The sequence below is a fragment of the Peromyscus eremicus genome, chromosome 14 (genome assembly GCF_949786415.1).
Source record: "Peromyscus eremicus chromosome 14, PerEre_H2_v1, whole genome shotgun sequence".
Lineage (NCBI taxonomy): Eukaryota > Metazoa > Chordata > Mammalia > Rodentia > Cricetidae > Peromyscus > Peromyscus eremicus.
The window spans coordinates 40,510,713-40,528,665 of record NC_081430.1 but is presented as its reverse complement, the minus strand read 5'-3'; the positions used below and the strand labels follow the sequence as shown (position 1 = coordinate 40,528,665).

General features: G+C 42.9%; 1 protein-coding gene across 1 annotated transcript in view; it reads left to right on the top strand.

Annotated features, from left to right (window-relative positions):
* The window catches only part of Ston2 (stonin 2), a 152,036-nt gene that overhangs the window by 52,715 nt on the left and 81,368 nt on the right, over window positions 1-17,953 (top strand). Inside the window, exon 4 of the mRNA XM_059279359.1 lies at window positions 14,595-14,792. Coding sequence (XP_059135342.1) covers window positions 14,595-14,792 — 198 coding nt within the window. The remainder of the gene's footprint in view (window positions 1-14,594; window positions 14,793-17,953) is intronic.

Below are 17,953 nucleotides of genomic sequence, written 5' to 3'. Positions count from 1 at the left end.
ACATCCCAGCCTAATAAATAGCTTCAATACAGCTTTAAGCAAAGAACTAAAAGAGTGGTGCTGAGCTGGGCAGGAGGTGGCACATGCCTTTAATCTCAGCTCTCAAGAGGCAGAGGCAGGCAGATCTCTGAGTTTGAGGCCAGAGTCAGTTCCAGGATAGCCAAAGCTATACAAAGAAACCCTGTCTTGGGGAAGGCAGTGCTTAGGAAAAGGACAGTATACAACCAAGACATGGGTAGCAGGCTTCTCAAGAGAAGACTGGTTTAGTTGGCTTGGTTATTGTCTCTCTACCCAATAGAACAAAGAACATCATCTCTCTAATTTATGCTCTATCGCAGAAAGTGGTACGTCAACTTAGGTGCTTACCTAGTGTCTATTTGAGTAGTGAATGAAGACAGGAGATGTATGTATGAAACCTACTGTGGACTACCTGAATGACTGGAGTGAATGGGTCTACCCTTAGGTAGACCAAAGAGATGGCTGCCTTGAAGTCAATCATCATTGTTGCCATTGTTATCACCATTATCATCATCACCACCATCATCATCAGTTGTCTTGTTATCTTCCTCTACCCCTTCCCCCCCACCTCCTATTCTTCTTGCTTCTTCTCCTTTTTCTTCTTCAACAAAATAGGCAAGAAAATTATGCCAACCTGTTGTCATCAGGCCCTGATGAACGATTATCATTGGTTCATAATTTTCCATCACCATATACTCAATATATATGTATACATGTGTATCCATATCCATATATATTATATATATGCCCATACAATACTCTATACACATCATAGGTATATGTGTGGGTGCATGTGTGTGTACATATATATATATGTACACACACATGCACCCACACATACTTAACACATGCACATAACAACATAACATTCTTACATGTATGTGAATATATACAAATACATCCATGGATATACATGAACATATATTTTCCTGGGGGCTGCCTTTAAAAGAAAGTATACTTAAAATTATCCTCTGTAACTTATTTATTGTACTGAAAAGTACTATCATGCTGTGGGAAAAGGGAAAAGTTTTTTTTTTTTTTTTTTTCCGAGACAGGGTTTCTTTGTGTCTACGGCCATACCACCCTGAACGCGCCCGATCTCGTCTGATCTCGGAAGCTAAGCAGGGTCGGGCCTGGTTAGTACTTGGATGGGAAAAGTTTTTAAGGTGAATTTTCCTATATCTTTAAACATTAAAATTTCAATATTCTCTTCCAGAGAATATGCTAGCTCATACAGCAGAATTTGTGGCCTCTCTTACCATTTGTGGAATACAAAACATAATAAACTACCTGAACATGCATCAGTTAACTAATGTGTTCACGCAAAAAACATTTCGGTGTTGGGAATACCGTTAGGAGACAGCTGGACACAGAAGTCCTTGCTCTCCTTCAGTTCTGTTTACCTAACAACTGGGTAACCTGTTACTAATGGAGGCCTTCTAGGGATGAACAAGAGCTCCTCTAAACCAGTGTTGAGGTGCTTCATATTGCCACTATGAGGTAGCAGGAAAGTCAAGTGAAGTGAAGAATGCATTCATATCTATTTTATATCCATGGCTGGATTCTCAGCATTGAAAAAAAAATTACATGTAGCCCTTGTGATTAGATGTAAGGTATAATTAAAGGACATGCTATCAAAACATATGTACATATTTAACCTTCTAATCCAGCCAGGGCCCCAAAGGAGAAAAAGACAAATATTGTATCGATTGTATCAAGCGAATTAGCTGACAACTTATAAATTTATTAATATTTAACCAGTGTTGCTTTCGGCTTCCCCTGTAAGTCACTATTCGAGGTACTGCTGGTGTTCCTGCCCCATGGAGCATACACTCTGTTAAGGAGCCACACCAAACCAGGACAGAGGAGCAGATAGAGAGAGAGTGTGTTAAGTAATGTGGGAAGTTGGAAGGAGGGGAAAATGAGGCAAAAGAAGGGGATGTGGTAGGGAGGCCGTGCAGTTTTTATGAGGCCCAAGAGTTGCTTTTTGAGAAGAAAATATGAGTGAAGACCTAAGGGAATTGAAGGAGCGAGTGTCCTTGAAACAGCAGAAGACTGACCTAGCAGAAGCAACAGTTGGAAGGGTAGCCGAGCTCTCTGACGGGAGCAGAATGGATGAGAAGAGACAACTATGAGGCAGGGGAGTCACAGAGCTTCCTCCGGCATGTAGATCCGCGGACAGGGTGATGAGGATTTTGACTCTTATTATAGGTGTGATAGGAGCTATCGAAAGAAGCATGATTCAGAAAGTAACTATTAAAATGCTGAGGCTTCAGTAGCTATGATTACCTGTATAAGACCTGCATAAGCTTGGGTTCCTCAACACTCTGTCATGACAGGAAGGGGAGCCCACCCCTCCCTGAGGATGTACACAGTTAACTGTAGATGGGGAAGGGAGAAGTATTTTTTCAGTGGTGGGGCCACAGGTAAGGTGCCCATGTTCCTGTAAACAAGCCCTCACCCATACTCCTGTAAACAACTAATGAAACGCATTGATCTGTGCACACATTGTACATGGGGCAGGGAGGGTCCTAAAAGTAGAACAGACGAGAGACGAGTTGAAAAGTAGGGAATTGGCCTGTGTGGGAGGGGAGCAAGAGAGTGGGGAGGGTGAATATGATCTAAATACATTATGTATATGTTTGCAATGTTATAATGCAACCATTATCATGTATAATTAATATATGCTAATTAAAACAAAACCTCGGTGGCTTGCTCTAGTGTAGCAGTTGAGAAGGCTGACAAAGTGGTCCCCAGATTGATCCAGACAGGAGTGTGGCAGCTGAGTTGAGGATATCAGCATGTAGCCAACAATAACCAGATTCCACAGCTTTTGAAAGTAGGTTTTGGGGTTTTTTTTTTTTTTTTTTTTGGTTTTTCGAGACAGGGTTTCTCTGTGTAGCTTTGCGCCTTTCCTGGAACTCACTTGGTAGCCCAGGCTGGCCTCGAACTCACAGAGATCCGCCTGGCTCTGCCTCCCGAGTGCTGGGATTAAAGGCGTGCGCCACCACCGCCCGGCTGAAAGTAGGTCTTTAACAGAATATATGATGCGCCAAATAGGAGAAGAGTCGAGGCTGACCTGAGTTTCATCCTGAGTAGCTGGAAGGATGAGGGAGTTGTTTGAAAGGGATGGCAGTGACTTAGTTTAGGATATATAAAGTTAATGATCTGATGGAGATTTCAAGTCGATTGGAGCATAAGTATACACTGTCACATAGGCATGTGACAGCTACCACTATTTAATCTGTTCAAGTGCTTCCTTTGTGCACAGTGGTTCGTCCTTAACCTGATCCCTAGTGAGGGTTTCACTCTCTTTGGCTCCATTTTACAGGTGAGAAAGTGGAGTACCAGATGGATTAATCCATTTTCTCCAGGCTGCAAGGCCGGGCCAGCCTGTGTATGAGGCATCTGGATTCCGAGCCCTTGTTCTCGAACTTGTGGTAGCGCAGGGGCAGAGTTTGGTCCTTCTCTTACTTTATCCTTTGCTGGCTGGCTGTGTCTGAGAAGCATCATCATGGCAGCCCACTTTGGGCTGGCTCAGGCATCAAAGGTCTGGCCCTGGGAGAAGAGCCATCTCGCCCAGCACAGAGCCTTCTCTCATTTCAGTAGAGCCTGTGGCCTAAGGACATTCAGCCAAGCCTGCGTAAAATAGATCACCCCACATTCTGAAGCTGGTAAATAAGTAGAGGGTACAGGACCAAATGAGAACAGTGTGTGAGCTACCAGGGCTTATTTAACCTCCCCGCCCCCGCTGGCCTATCCTTAATTTATCTTTCAAAGGAAATATGGGTGTTTTCACCTATAAAGGGAAAGATGGGTATTGAAATCAGCATTTTTGATATGTGGGTTTAATAAGTTTTATTTACAATTGAGTAAACACAAACGGATGATTTTAAAAATACATTAAAGTATGACGAACAATACAAGCCATCGTCCCACTAATCAATGGAGTATTGCCATCATCATCCGGAAGGCCTGCGATTCCCTACTAATTGCAACCTCCTCCATCACAGCCCCCCCTTAGCTGCTCCCCCAGCCTCGTGGTAATACTCGTGTAGTACTTGTCTTTGTACTTTTTTTTTTTTTTTTTTTTTTTTTTTTTTTTTTTGGCAGCTTGACGACCTACACATTTGTCAAGGAGGATGTGATTTAATTTAGTCTGGTTCTGAAGTTTGCAAAAAATGGAACAATGCTCTAGCTAGTATTTTGTGACTTTAACTATTACTTGTGAGACTTGCCCGTGCTCTTCCCTGTAGCTGCAATCCATTTTGTTTCTATGCCGTGCGTTCCGTCATGATTATAGTGTTAGACCAGAGGTCATGTATCAGGCTACTGATGGACGTTTGGGTCCTCTCTTCTCTGGCAGTTAACGAAGTGCTTCTGCAGCATTCTTAATGCTTTTTCTTTTTTCTTTTATTTCTAGTTTTTAATCTTTGCATTGAGACATAGTCTCGTAAAGGCAGCCCTCAAATTCCTTTTGTGACCAAGGATGTCACTGAACGTTTAAAAAATGATATTTTAATGAATTCTTTGAGAATTTCATGCAATGAATTTTGGTCATATTCACCCTTCTTCCCCCACCCCTTCCCAGAGCCAGCCCTTCCACGCTCACCTCCCTACCTACCCAAGTTTGAATTTTCTCTTCCCCTTTCTCTCTTAAAAAAAAAAAAAACCCAGCTGGGTACAATTTGTGCCACCCCAACTACTATTGGGAATGTGGTCAACCTACCAGGGGTCACATCATTAAAGAAAACTGACTCTCCTTCTGTAAGCAGCCATCAAATGCCAGTAGCTCCTCTGCTGGTGGTGGGATATCATGCCTGCCTCTTCCCCCTCGTGCCAGGCTTCTGTCTGGCCTGAGTTTGGACACGCTGTCACATCCCCTGTGAATTCATATGTGTATCTGCCCTGTTGGGCCCAGGAAACATTTTCCTTAAAGTCATCCACCACCTCTGGCTCTTACAATCTTCCCACCCCCTCTTCCTCCAAGATCCCCGAGTCTTAGAGGTAGAGAAGTAAGATAGATACATTCCATTTAGAGCCGAACACTCTACAGCAGTGGTCCTCAGCCTTCCTAATGCGGTGACCCTTTAACACAGTTCCTCATGCTGTGGTGACCCCCAACCATAACATTATTTTCGTTGCTACTTCATAACTGTAATTTTGCCAGGCAGCAGGGTGGCTGAGGTGGCAGGTGACTGACTTAGAACTTCTTTTGATCTGAGTGGAGGTGGTGTGGACTGAACCTAGGGCTGCAAATTCAGGGCTTGTACACACTAGGCAAGTACTCTACCAGTGGAGCTACATCCCCTGGGACTCCTTTACGTTTTTTTATGTGTAAGTAACCTACAGCCTGGCAAACACATGCAAGTGGTTCTCTCATATACGAAAGTAGGAGGGAAGTGGCTGCATTACAGGCTTTCCTCTTCAGACCAATGGGATAACACATACCACTGAGTTTATAGGCGTGCACCACCAAGACTAGCTGAGTCAGTTTCTGGTGTGGTTTAGGGTTTTATTTTTATTTTTTATCTCTTTGGGCTTTTAAGACAGGGTTTCCCTGTATAGCTCTGGCTGTCCTGGAACTTTCTCTGTAGACCAGGCTGACCCTGAACTCAGAGATCTGCCTGCCTCTGCTTCCTGAGTGCTGGGATTAAAGGTGTTCAATGGGTGGTAGGTATTCCCATCTACATCATACATAGCCTTTGTTTTAGTCATTCATTTTATTTTATGCTGAATATTTTCTGCATTTGATTAAGAAACCTAATCTTCCCCTACTTCCTAGTCCTAAGTGCATTTGACCATTGTCTTCTGTAATATTTCTTGTGTAGCCTTTTACACCCTGATGTTCCATTCACCTAGAATTGGTTTCCTCTATACAATATAAAGTACAAGTTTAATCTCATTTTTTTTTATACCTAAATGCCACGTTTTCTCAGTGCTGTTTTGATGGCAACCAAGCACAACAGGCTGAGTTCAATCTCTGGAACCCGTATTGTTCAACTCACTCCTGAGAGTTGTCCTCTGATCTTCCCTCAGGTGTGTACCATGGCATGGGAAGACACACATGCAAAGAAATAGAAAAAAATTACACAAGAATTCTCAAAGTTCGAAAGTAAACAATTCAATTTAAAAATAGCCAAAAGATATAAACAAATTTGCAAATAAGATACACATATATAGATATGGTAAAAAAGGATATGAAAAGATGCTCTTATTAACCATTAAGGAAATGGAAATTAAAAGACCCCGTCACTATTAATTTTTCAGAAAGACCTCATTAGCTGGGGGAATGCCTCAGTGCATAAGGAGCTTGCTATCCAAGTGTGAAGACTTCAATGAGAGTCCCCAGAACCCACATAAACCTGGATGCTGGAGGGCACTTCTGTAATCCCAGTGCTCTATGGTGAAATAGAAGGTGGAGACAGGGGAATACCTGAAGGCTCACAGGTTAGGTAGCCTGGCTCATTCAGCAGTAGGTAAGAGACCCTGTCTCAAAGTAGAAGGCAAAACCAACATGCAAGGTTGTCCTCTGGCCTCCCCACATATGCCGTGGCACATGTGTACTCACAGTCCCACACATAAACACATAAACATGTGTGTGTACACTCTTACACACACATACACACACATATACACCATATTTTTTAAAAGATTAAATTAAGAAGTAATGACCATATTAAATGCTTAGAAACTGGATCACATTAAATGCTTAGAGACTGAACTGTTCATATGGATCATTTATATATTACTAGTGGGAAAATAAAATGCAATAATTGTAGCTGAAGTTTTGCTGTGTCCCACCTGGCCTGTGGTCGGGACAAATATTTTCCACTTGCATCCCCCAAGTAAACACACAGAGGCTTATATTATTTACAAACTGCTCGGCCATTAGCTCAAGCTTATTACTGACTAACTCTTTCACTTAAACTAAGCCCATTTCTGTTAATCTATATGTCACCATGTTTTCCGTGGCTTTACCGGTGTGCCATTACTTGCTGCTCCCTGGACAGCAGGCTGGCATCTCCTGACTCAGCCTTCCTCTTCCCAGAATTCTCTTTGTCTGACTATCCCGCCTATACTTCCTGCCTGGCTACTGGCCAATCAGTGTTTTATTAAATCAGTGTACAAAAGCATTATCCCACAGCGAATAATCACTTTGGAAAACAGTTTGATAATTTCATATAAACTTAGACATGCGATTACCATGTCACACAAAACTGTACTCTTGAACATTTGTTAATTCCATGGAAATGGAAGTTTACCTCCATACAAACTTGTGTATAAATGTTTCTAACAGCTTTGATGTAATACTCAGAACTAGAAATAGCTTGGATATTCTTTGATGGATGGATATATATGATGAGGGGTGGTTAAACTAACTGTGATATTGTCTGTGCCACAGAGTACTACTCATCAATAAAAAGGAATGGCTTATTAATATCTACCACAATTTGGTTATGTCTCAAAGACATTATGTGGACTAATGAAAGCCAAGGCTACACAGAGAAATCTGGTCTCAAAGAAAACATGGCATATCTTTCTAGTAATGGGACCATTCTTTATTTTTACTGTGGTTGTGGAGATTAAGTCTTCACATTGCTAACACCACAGAACTAAACACACACACACACACACACACACACACACACACACACAGAGAGAGAGACACACACACACGCATGTGCGCACACGCAAGACTAGGGAAATGCTGTGGAATAATCTTTGTACACTGTAAATATGTATTACTCTCATTGGTTAATAAAGAGCTGACTGGCCTATAGCTGGGCAGGAGGAGATTGGGTGGGAGAGCCAGACTAGAAGGATGCTGGGAAGAAGGGTGGAGTCTCAGGAGAAGCCAGACAGATGTGTAATGAATTGAACACACAAAATGGGATAGAGGTAAAAGCCACGTGGTAGAACATAAATAAAAATATGAATTAATTCAAGAAGTAAGAGCTAGTTAGTAACAAGCCTAAGCTATCAGCCAAGCATTTATAATAAATAATAAGTCTCTGTGTGGTTATTTGGGAACTGGCCGGCAGGACAGAAAAATCTACCTACAGGGAAATCTGACTAAGATTGTAGGGTTGGATTAACATGTATTTCTTTGTTGTGATATTCTACTGGAAGAAGTACTTCGGGAAAGAGAATGATTATGTAGGAGCTGGGGAGATTGCTCAGTGGTTAAGAGCACTGGCTATTCTCTCCTGAGGTTCCAGGTAATACTCCCAGCACCTACATGGAAGTTCACAACTGTGTGTAACTCCAGTCTCAGGGGATCCAATGCCCTTTCTGGCCTCTGTGGGCACTAGGTACACATGGGGTACATAAACATACATGCAGGCAAAATAATCAAACACATAAAAATGAATCAAATTTAAAAGAGAAGGAACGGGAGGGAGGGCAAGAAAAAGAGACTATAAAAAATGACAAAACTTCTCAGGAAAACCATAATGAAAAGAGGTTGAGGAACACTGTATTCAGCCAACCTTGTATGAGGGGAGTGAGTCCAATTTAGTTGTGATGTAACGCTCCCTTCAGTAAATCACAAGAGCCTCTAAAATAGTGTTTGGGAGTCTTAAATCCAGATTCATGATTAAAATTAGCCTGCAATTCTCATTTAATTGGGTATATGTTGGATCTGTATTGTCAGGTTGGTATAAGGAAATTCTAACCTCATAAAACAAGTTGGTGAGTGGGCCTTTTTCTATTCTCTGGAATAATCAATGGAAGATGGAAATTTCTTTTTTGCCATTAAGGTTTGACTTTTTCAGCAAATATACATTGCTTATGGAAACTCTGTAAGTACTGGGTCACTTCATTTCATAGTTATTAGACAAATCAAGTTCTTTTTAACTTTCTTCATGAATGAGATTTTAAAAGCTACAAGTTCCAGACTTCTACATTTTATCTGTTTTCACATTTATTATGTAAGGATATTCATTATTTCCCCTTACTGCCTTCTCAATATAGTATTACAGTATTTTGTACCCTATGTTTTTTGTCTGTTTGTTTGGTTGATTTTGTTGAGACAGGGTCTTACATAGTGCTAGCTGGCCTTACACTTACTTTGCAGCTAAGGAGGAACTTAAATTTCTAATCATCTCACCTCTGGATACTGGGGTCACAGGTATGAGCCACCATGCTCGTTTTAGATGGCGCTGGAGAGCTAGAAATCTAGGGCTTCCCTCATGCATGCTAAGCAAGTGCCCTGTGAACTGAGCTAATCCCTGCCCACTCCTCTCCATTTTTATTCTCAATGTTATTTTGTCCCCTCTTCTTGACAGTTTTTCAAAATAATCAGGTTTTTTCCTCAAAGAGTACTAGGTTTTTGTTTGTGTGTTTTTTAGATTTTAGTTTTCTTTCTATCATGAGAAATTCCACCTTCTCTGAGAGTAATGCTTCTTTCTTGTTATTTTAAGAAAGGACCTTGATTTGTAGCTAAGGCTGGGCATGACTTCACCCTCCTCCTGCCTCTATCTCCTGGGTAGTAGGACTATAGGTATGCACTGTTATGGCCAGCTTACCTGTATTCTTGGCATGGTTACATAAAATATTTTCTAATATTTGGATTGCTGAATTGATCAGGTAATATTATTTTCAAATAATCTTGTATCAAATTTAGAAAACCAGGTACTAATTATCTAAGCAACTAGTTTATATGAATATTAATCACATTATGATCAGTACTCTGGTCTGTATACCAATTTTTTGACATTTCCAAAATTTGCTTCATGTTGCAGTTTTTGGCAACTGCTCTTGAAGGTTCTAGGTGTAGCTACAAAGAATACGCACTATTTTTTCCTTTGCTGGTACAGGCATTTCTCCATGTCCTAGTTAGCTTTAACCATCCACTTGGCATAGCCTAGAGTCACCTGAGAAAGGAGTCTCAACTGAGGAATTGCCTAGATCAGATTGGCCTGTGGGCAGATCTGTGGGAGATTCTCTTAATTGTTAATTGATACAGGAGGGCTCAGTCCATTGCGGGCGGTATTGTTTGCTGGGCAGGTGGTCCTGGGCTGTATACAAAAGCTAGCTAAGCATAAACCCAAGAGCCATGCCGCCAGCAGCATCCCTCCATGGTTTCTGCTTCAAGTTCCTGCTTGAGTTCCCTCCTGACCCCCTTCAGTGATGGATTGGAAACTGAAATAAACCTTTTCTCCCTTAATTGCTTTTGTTTTAGAGTGTTTTCTCACAGCAATAGGAAGGAAGTAGAACACCATGGGTAAAATCCTATCCTGATGCGGAGCCTGTATCAGCATGCTGACATGTTCACTGGCATCTCGTCCTGTTGAGAAGGTGGTAGTCCACCTTTGAAAGTGATACGTAGTTATTTGATAGCTTTTATGATTTCCCTTTGTCTTTAGTCTTACACGATTGTGGGGTCTACTTTTAGTTACTCTGCTTGACATTCCTGGGGATTTCTAATCTGGAAAAAAAAATCTTTCACAAATTCTGGGAAATTCTCAGCCAGCAGTTCTTCAGATGTTGCTTTCCTCTTATTCTCTCGCATCCTTAGGAACCCAGATATATGGATGAGAACTTGCTGGGAAAGATTATCTTAAGATGTGTTACTTTGTTTATGTTGCATTTGTTTAACTCTGTGGAGCTGTGATCTTTGCCCATCTAAAACACCTGATTGGTCTAATAAAGAACTGAATGGCCAATAGGAAGGCAGGAGAAAGGATAGGTGGGGCTGGCAGGCAAAGAGAATAAATAGGAGGAGAAATCTGGGAGGAAGGAGCCAGCCACCAAGTAAGAAACAAAGGTATACAGGAAGAGAAAAGGAAAAGCCCAGAGGCAAAAGATAGATGGGATAATTTAAAGTTAAGAAAATCTGGCTAGCAACAAACAAAGCTAACGCTGGACATTTATAATTAAGAATAAGCTTTCGTGTGTGACTTATTTGGGAGCTGGGTGGCAGGCCCCCCGAAAGAGTAAAAACAAACATTTTGGCACCCAATAAGGGGCACAAATTGTTGTCCTTTTTAAAATTGTTGCTGCCTTTTAAGCCATGGCTGTCCAAATCAGCAACTGCAACTCCCTGCTATCAGCTGTGGTTATGCCGCAAGAGCCACAGCTGGAGGAAAATCTGTTCCCTCAGGCACCGACTCTTTCAAAGCTATGAACTTAACTAAACCTCTCTCCCTCTAACAAACTCAAGATTCAAAGGTTAAGGTGGAATTCTGCTTTTCAGAGAGGCTGAAGAGCAAGTAGCTCACCTCCTCTTCTTGCTCTCCTCCTCCAAAAAGCCCTTATGCTTCTCCTCACCCCTCCTTACAAAGCCTTTCTCACCTGGCTCCTCCCTACCACTTCCTGTCAGCTAATTGCTGACACAGCCTCCTGACCGCAGGTGAATTTTATTTAATCAAACACATCTTTGCATCATTAAACAAACATTCCAGAGCATAAACAAAAGTAACACACCTTAAAATAATATTCTACAACAAGCACTTCTTCCTGTCCACCATGGGATTTACTTCAATATTTTTCACATTATCTCTTTGCCCTTTCATGCTATCCATTCAACTTCATATTTGGGGTAGTTTATTTTCCTCTTCTTAAGAAATCCATTGAGCTGTATCTCATTACTACTTTCTCATATTTCCAACTTCTTATTTCCTTAAACATACCACACCTAGTTGCATACCCTGCTTCCTAAACCCACTGTCTGAATTCTTTGTAGGGCTGACTCTACTCGCTTACCCCTTCCAATATCCTGTTAGCTCTTGTCCATGGTAACTTGATTTTCTGTGTACTTTGTGGTTTATTATTATTTATGTTTTTACCATCCTCTTGGGACATTCTGCCTAAGATGGCTAGCTTACAGGCACTTTCTTCCAGAAAGGGTTAGTATTTGCCTCTTCCAGGTTTATGAGGCTACCTGGAAATATCTCAACTGAAACCTAGGCTGAAGATTTTTCAGACCCACACGAATAGTTCTACACACAAATCCCTATGTGGGACCTTATATCAAGAGGTTTTAATCCCCCCCCCCTTGGAACCAAATCTAAGGCCAACATTGTTCTTTGTATCTCTAACAGAAGATAAGGGTATTCCTGATGTACTTACTCCTTTTTGCCTCTGGGGAATTCTTATTTATAATCTGATCTTTTGTTAGTTTGTCTATCTTGGGTTGACTGAAGGTTCGTTTTTTATCATCACATGAGCCATGCATACTCAGACTCATCAGGGGAGCAGGGGCGGAGGTGTGGCTCTGGTTTGTTCAGTAGTCCTCAGGGTATGAAACTCCTCAGCTAAGCTTTGCTTACCTTTCTAGTTTCCAGATTTCACTTGGCCTCTGGTAATTCTTTTCTTTCTTGGTAGCTCTATGCTGTGTATTAAATAATGTTAATATACTTTACCTAAGAGCTATTTTCCATAGTAGTTCAACACCTGATCCTAACCTAGGGCATGGCGGTGTTGTAACAAACTGTGACAAGCTCATCTTTGCTTCCTAGTTCTCTTATTTTGTTTTCTCTTTGTGTAGGGGCTTTAGAGGTGATGGTCTGGTTTTGACAGTCTATGTTTAATACAGACTGTTAGGGAATGACTTGTGGTGCTTCTTCTGACATAACTAACAAGTAACGAGGGCCTGACTTGTGGACAGACAAATGTCCTTCTTCCCTAGCAATCTTGAATTCTAGCTGAAGATAGGGATATAGCGGGTCACATAGCAATGATGCTGTAAATTAAATAAATAAGTAGAAGGTAGCCTTGCATTTATGGAGAGAATAGCTTGTGGGTGATTTACCAAGGGATAATAGTTTAAAAGAAAAGGAGCTGTGAGCCCTCAGTGCAAAGATCCAAGTGTTTCATACATGCCCAAGAATAAAGAATATAGATTCTCTTCTGTTTCATTTTTATGAATACTGCCACAGGTATTGCCACCTATTCCTTCTGAAATCTCAATTTCCCCTTTCTGTTTCTTACCTCAACTACAGCTATTATTACATTAGTTATTAATTAGTTATTATTAATTACAGTCAGTTATCCCAAGCACCAAACCTGATCTTGCAGGTTTCCTAATCTCCGTGCTGGTTTGCCCCTGTGTAAGGAACCACTACCTACCTCCTAATATCAATGGATCAAAGGCAAAAACACTTGTAAAGGTGCCCAACTTGTGAATGGATACTCAGTAAATGGTGTTTGCATTTGTTCCTCATTCTCTGTTCATGATCTTTCTAGTGTCTTGATGGTGGCGTTGCAATGATGCAATCATTATACAGCACTGTGGACAGCATGGGTGGTGGGCAGTTAACTAAGAACAAATGAAGAGAACTAAGAAGTTTTAGTTAAAAAGAAAAAAGAAGCACACACACACACACACACACACACACACACACACACACAGCATTTTGGAATAGCTGGTTGATGCTCTGAGCCAAGGAGATAAAGCCAAGCCCGGTGCATTTTCCTTTAGAAGATATTTTCTTTGTGTTCTATGCAAGCCAGCAGCCCCAGTAAGTCTCCACTGTGTATGTAACAGTGTGCAGAACTTCCAGTTATTGTCAGACTTGAACCAAGCAGAATTTTTTTTTTTAATTTGAGGGTCCTGAGACCAAAGTTTCAATCTGGGGTGTGCGGGTGTGTGTGTGTGTGTGTGTTTGTGTGTTCAGGTGCATGTGTATGCAGTATGTATACACATATGTGTTCATGTGTATATGTATACAATATGTATACATGTGTATGTCTCTATGTGAGTAAGCTACAGGTTAACAGAGCCATCTCTTGTTTTTGTGAAACTACAGGATCTCTCAGGGGCCCAGCACTCTAATCAAAGGAGGCTAGGTGGCTGGCAAGCCCTAGAGATCCCCTGTCTCTGCCTCCATATGTGGGATTACAAGCACCTGCCACCCCACCTGTTTTATTATGTGGGTGCTTAGGATCAAACTCGGGTTCTGGTACTTAAACAGCAAGCACTTTACCGTCTTAGCTACTGTTCCATTGGTGTGAAGAGACACCATGACAAAGGCAAGTCTTAAAAAAGAAGACATTTCATCTGGGGGCTTGCTTACAGTTTCAGAGAGTGAGTCCATGATCATCATGTCGGGAAAGAGATAGACATGGCACTGGAGCAGTAGATGAGAGCTCACATCTCATCTGCAAGTTGCAGGGGGTGGAGCCGGGGAGAGATTGAGAGATTAAGACTGATTGATTCTGGGCCTGGCCTGGCCTTTATAAACCTCAAAGCTCACCCCCAGTGACACACCTCCTTCAACAAGGTCACACCCACTCCAACAAGGCCATGCATACCAATCCTTCCTAAATAGTTCCTTCCACTAATTTGGGGCCAAGCATTCAAACCTATGAACCTATGGGGGGCCATTCACATTCAAACCACCATATGAACTAACCCATCTCTCCAGCCCCTTGATATGCTTTTGCTAGTGACTCCCTGTCAGACCTCAGTCAACCCATTTTCTCTCTCCTCATCCCAGGTATTTCCTTGCCGTCTATGATGGCTGCCATTGCCTAGGATCTGAGTGACATCAAAGTAAGACAGATGTGATAGACGTAAGCAAAAGACAACTATTTACATTGTGCCCTCTTGGATTTTCATCTGTCCTCAGCCCTCACATTGACCATGCCTTGCTGGACATGCCCTTCCTTTGACTCTTTGAGAAGATGCCCTTTGACCTCGGAGAGCAGTTGGACCACCCATTCCGAGGACACCAGCAGTCCCAGTGTTGCTCCTTCGTACACGGACCTGCAGCTCATCCATGCGGAGGAGCAGGCGAGTGGCAGGGCGTCCAGGACCGACTCCACCGGTAAGCGGGAGTTCCGAGCTAGAGCGCTCTGCGGCTCACGTGTGGTGTACTCAGATCCTCCTGAAGCTCCTCATTCCCCGCCAGCCAGAATGAATATATATGTGGCTGCCCAGTTTGAAAGCTGGCACCCTCGGTGGTTTGCAATGGCATGGGGAGAATGAATAAACAAGACTGGCTGGTTACTCGGCCAATGATTCCCATTGGGAAACCATCTGATGGTGTACCTAAAAGTGTTCTCTCTGACTGCTTAGTACAAGGACTGTTTCCCTGTCCGTGTATTCTCTCTTTCAATTGCTGCTGAGCTCTGTGTGATATTCACGAGGGTGCGTCTTTCATCCTACCGCCCACACGTCTTTCCTCCTCGGCAAGAGGGAGGTGAATTTCCACAGAGAGAAATTAATTAGGTGAAACAGAATGAGAATCTGGGTTCAGCCTCACTGCCCAGACTGCTAATGATTTTGCAGCCAAAGGCCCGTAGCACTGTGCCTTCAACGGGCTGGTCTTTAATGTGCCACAGTCTCATCTGTAAAACTTTGCAGTAGGCGTAGGGTGGAAGTCTGGCCTTCATCGCAGGTGGAAGTGGGGTCCGCCAACAAGCACTGTATCCTGGGCTCTTTGAGATAGTAATGGAAAGATGTAAGGTCTTGTTGTTTGTGCTGTTTTGCCAAAGGATTGTTTTCCTCTGAAAGGGACAAGAATTACTGCTAGTTGCTCTATGGGTGGAACTATTCTCATAGATACCCCACAGTGTCAACAGTGTTTTGTTTTCTTTCTCAAAAATACTGTGAAGTTTGTCTCTAGCTCATTTTTAAGGTTCAGATAACATTTTCTCTCCTGTGGCGGTATGCTGGTAGATTCTACCAGCATTAGGAGTGATCCTGCACGGAAAGTCAAAGGTTCAGATGGATTTGCTTTGGAATTTGATAAAATTGCCTGCCAGCACAGTTCACCACAGAATCCATCTTTACCAACCATTGTTCTTTAAGGCATTTTGTTTTCACAAACATCCCTTCAGTGTGCGTTAGTCTCTGTGGCTGATGTGGCTGTTAAATGCCCCGCAACTCCATTTCCACCGTGGGACCACCTCGTGGGTAGGAGGCACCTGCAACAGCTGGGGCTGTTGGGAAAGAGACTGAGCATCCCCATTACCTCTCATTGCCTTCCGCTTCCTCCCCAAGCCTTCACAGGGAGGGAGCACACACTCTTTGTACTGTTCATGGATGCTCAGATTCCACAGTCATCCATTCAAATCCTGGTTCCGCCACAAACCAGCCACATGCCCTTCAGCAATCTTTACACTATATACATTTACACTATATGCATGAGTGTGTCCCTATTTTGACCAAATACCTGAGAAGGAACAACTTAGGGGGAGGAGTTCTTATGACTCACAGTTTGAGAGGACACAATCCGTCCCAGTAAGCCAGGCACAGTAGCAGGTGGATTCATGGTTTCCAGGGCATGTGGCAGGGACTCCTCACCTGCTCATGTCTTGGTGGAACAGGAAGCAGACAGACAGGAAGCAGAGCCTGGTGAATTTCAAGATCTGCCCCTAGTGACCCAACTCCTCCAGCGACCATCTACAACCTCCCCAAACACCGCGACCTGCCAAGAACCGAGGGGATAACCACATGGGACTATGGGGAACATTAATGAAAACTAAACCACTGAGTGGGAGAAGGGGAGAGCAAGAGTGTGTGTGTGTGTGTGTGTGTGTGTGTGTGTGTGTGTGTGTGTCACTAGGGATCAGACAAAGGGCCACGTGCATGCCCCTACGCTACACCAGGCACATCTCCAGCCCAAGACCCTTACTATCTTTATGACTCAATTTCATCATCTGACAAATAGAAATAATAGCAGTGTGTACCTTACCAGGTGAAACAATTTATATAGAACAACTTCCATGATGCTTGACTTGGAAGAACTGATACCAGGGATAAAATTTCCCTGCCAAATAATTCTCACGACTCTGGAGAAGTACAAATTGGGCCCTTTACTGAAGAAAATGTGAAGGTTGAACCCATTTGCTAGGCAAATGCTCTATCATTGAGCCACATCTGACTCCAAGGTTTATAATTATACACACACACACACACACACACACACACACACACACACACACAATTACGTTTTTTTGAGATGGTTTCTCTGTGTAGCCCTGCCTGTCCTGGAACTCACTCTGTAGACCAGGCTATCCTTGAACTCACAGACATCTGCCTGACTCTGCCTCCTGATTTCTGGGATTAACAGCATGCACCGCCACACCCAGCAACTATAATTTTTAACATCTTCCTCTTCTCAGTAATATTGTTCATAGTTCATCGTCAAGAAAACCTCCTTCTCCCAGCACTCAGGAGGCAAAGGCAGATGGATCTCTGTGAGTTCAAGGCAAGGCCAGACTGGTCTACAAAACAGATGCCCAAACAGTCAGGACTGTTAACACAGAGAAGCCCTATCTCAAAAAACTACAAGAAAGAGGGAGAGGGAGAGAAAGAAAAGAAAACCTCTTTCCCAGTTAGTTTATCAGGGTCCTGGAAGGAAGCAGATGATACACCAGGAGGGGCTTACTTATTTGGAGAGGACTGATTGAGGAAGCAAAGGCTGGAATCATAGGCCAGCTCACTCCGGTTCTCCCTGGCTGAGCGTGTGTGATGATGGCAGCTAGGACAGGCACTCTGTGTGTTGTCACCTTTAGGTAAATGTGTGGCACTCAGGCACAGCCGGAAGATAGTAGACTGCAGGGAGCTGAGTCACAGCCTCCTCCCCGTCATCCATGCAGGAGTTCTGCAGGGATTTGGCGGCCTCACAGGACCGCGTGATTTGCAGTATAATTGTGGAGGGAAGGGTTCTGTGATCAGCCTACACTTTCTTCTCCGTTTCCCACCAAAGGGACAATTAGAGGAGGAAAACAAACAGTCCCCTGAGTTGGCAGATTCCAGGGATGGGGTGCTGGAGAACAGAGATGATGAGATCCCCATCCCAGGGCAAATGACAGGAAAATTGGGAAGAGCCACAACCTCCAAAGCATTCCCTTCTCTGTCATCCCTGTCTCCCCAAGGTCTCCTTTGCCTAGACAAGAAAGGCACACCTGTCACCTTCACCAGGCAGAGAACGCCACAGCGTTTACACACGTGAACAGCCAGAGGATCAAGGGAAGGCAA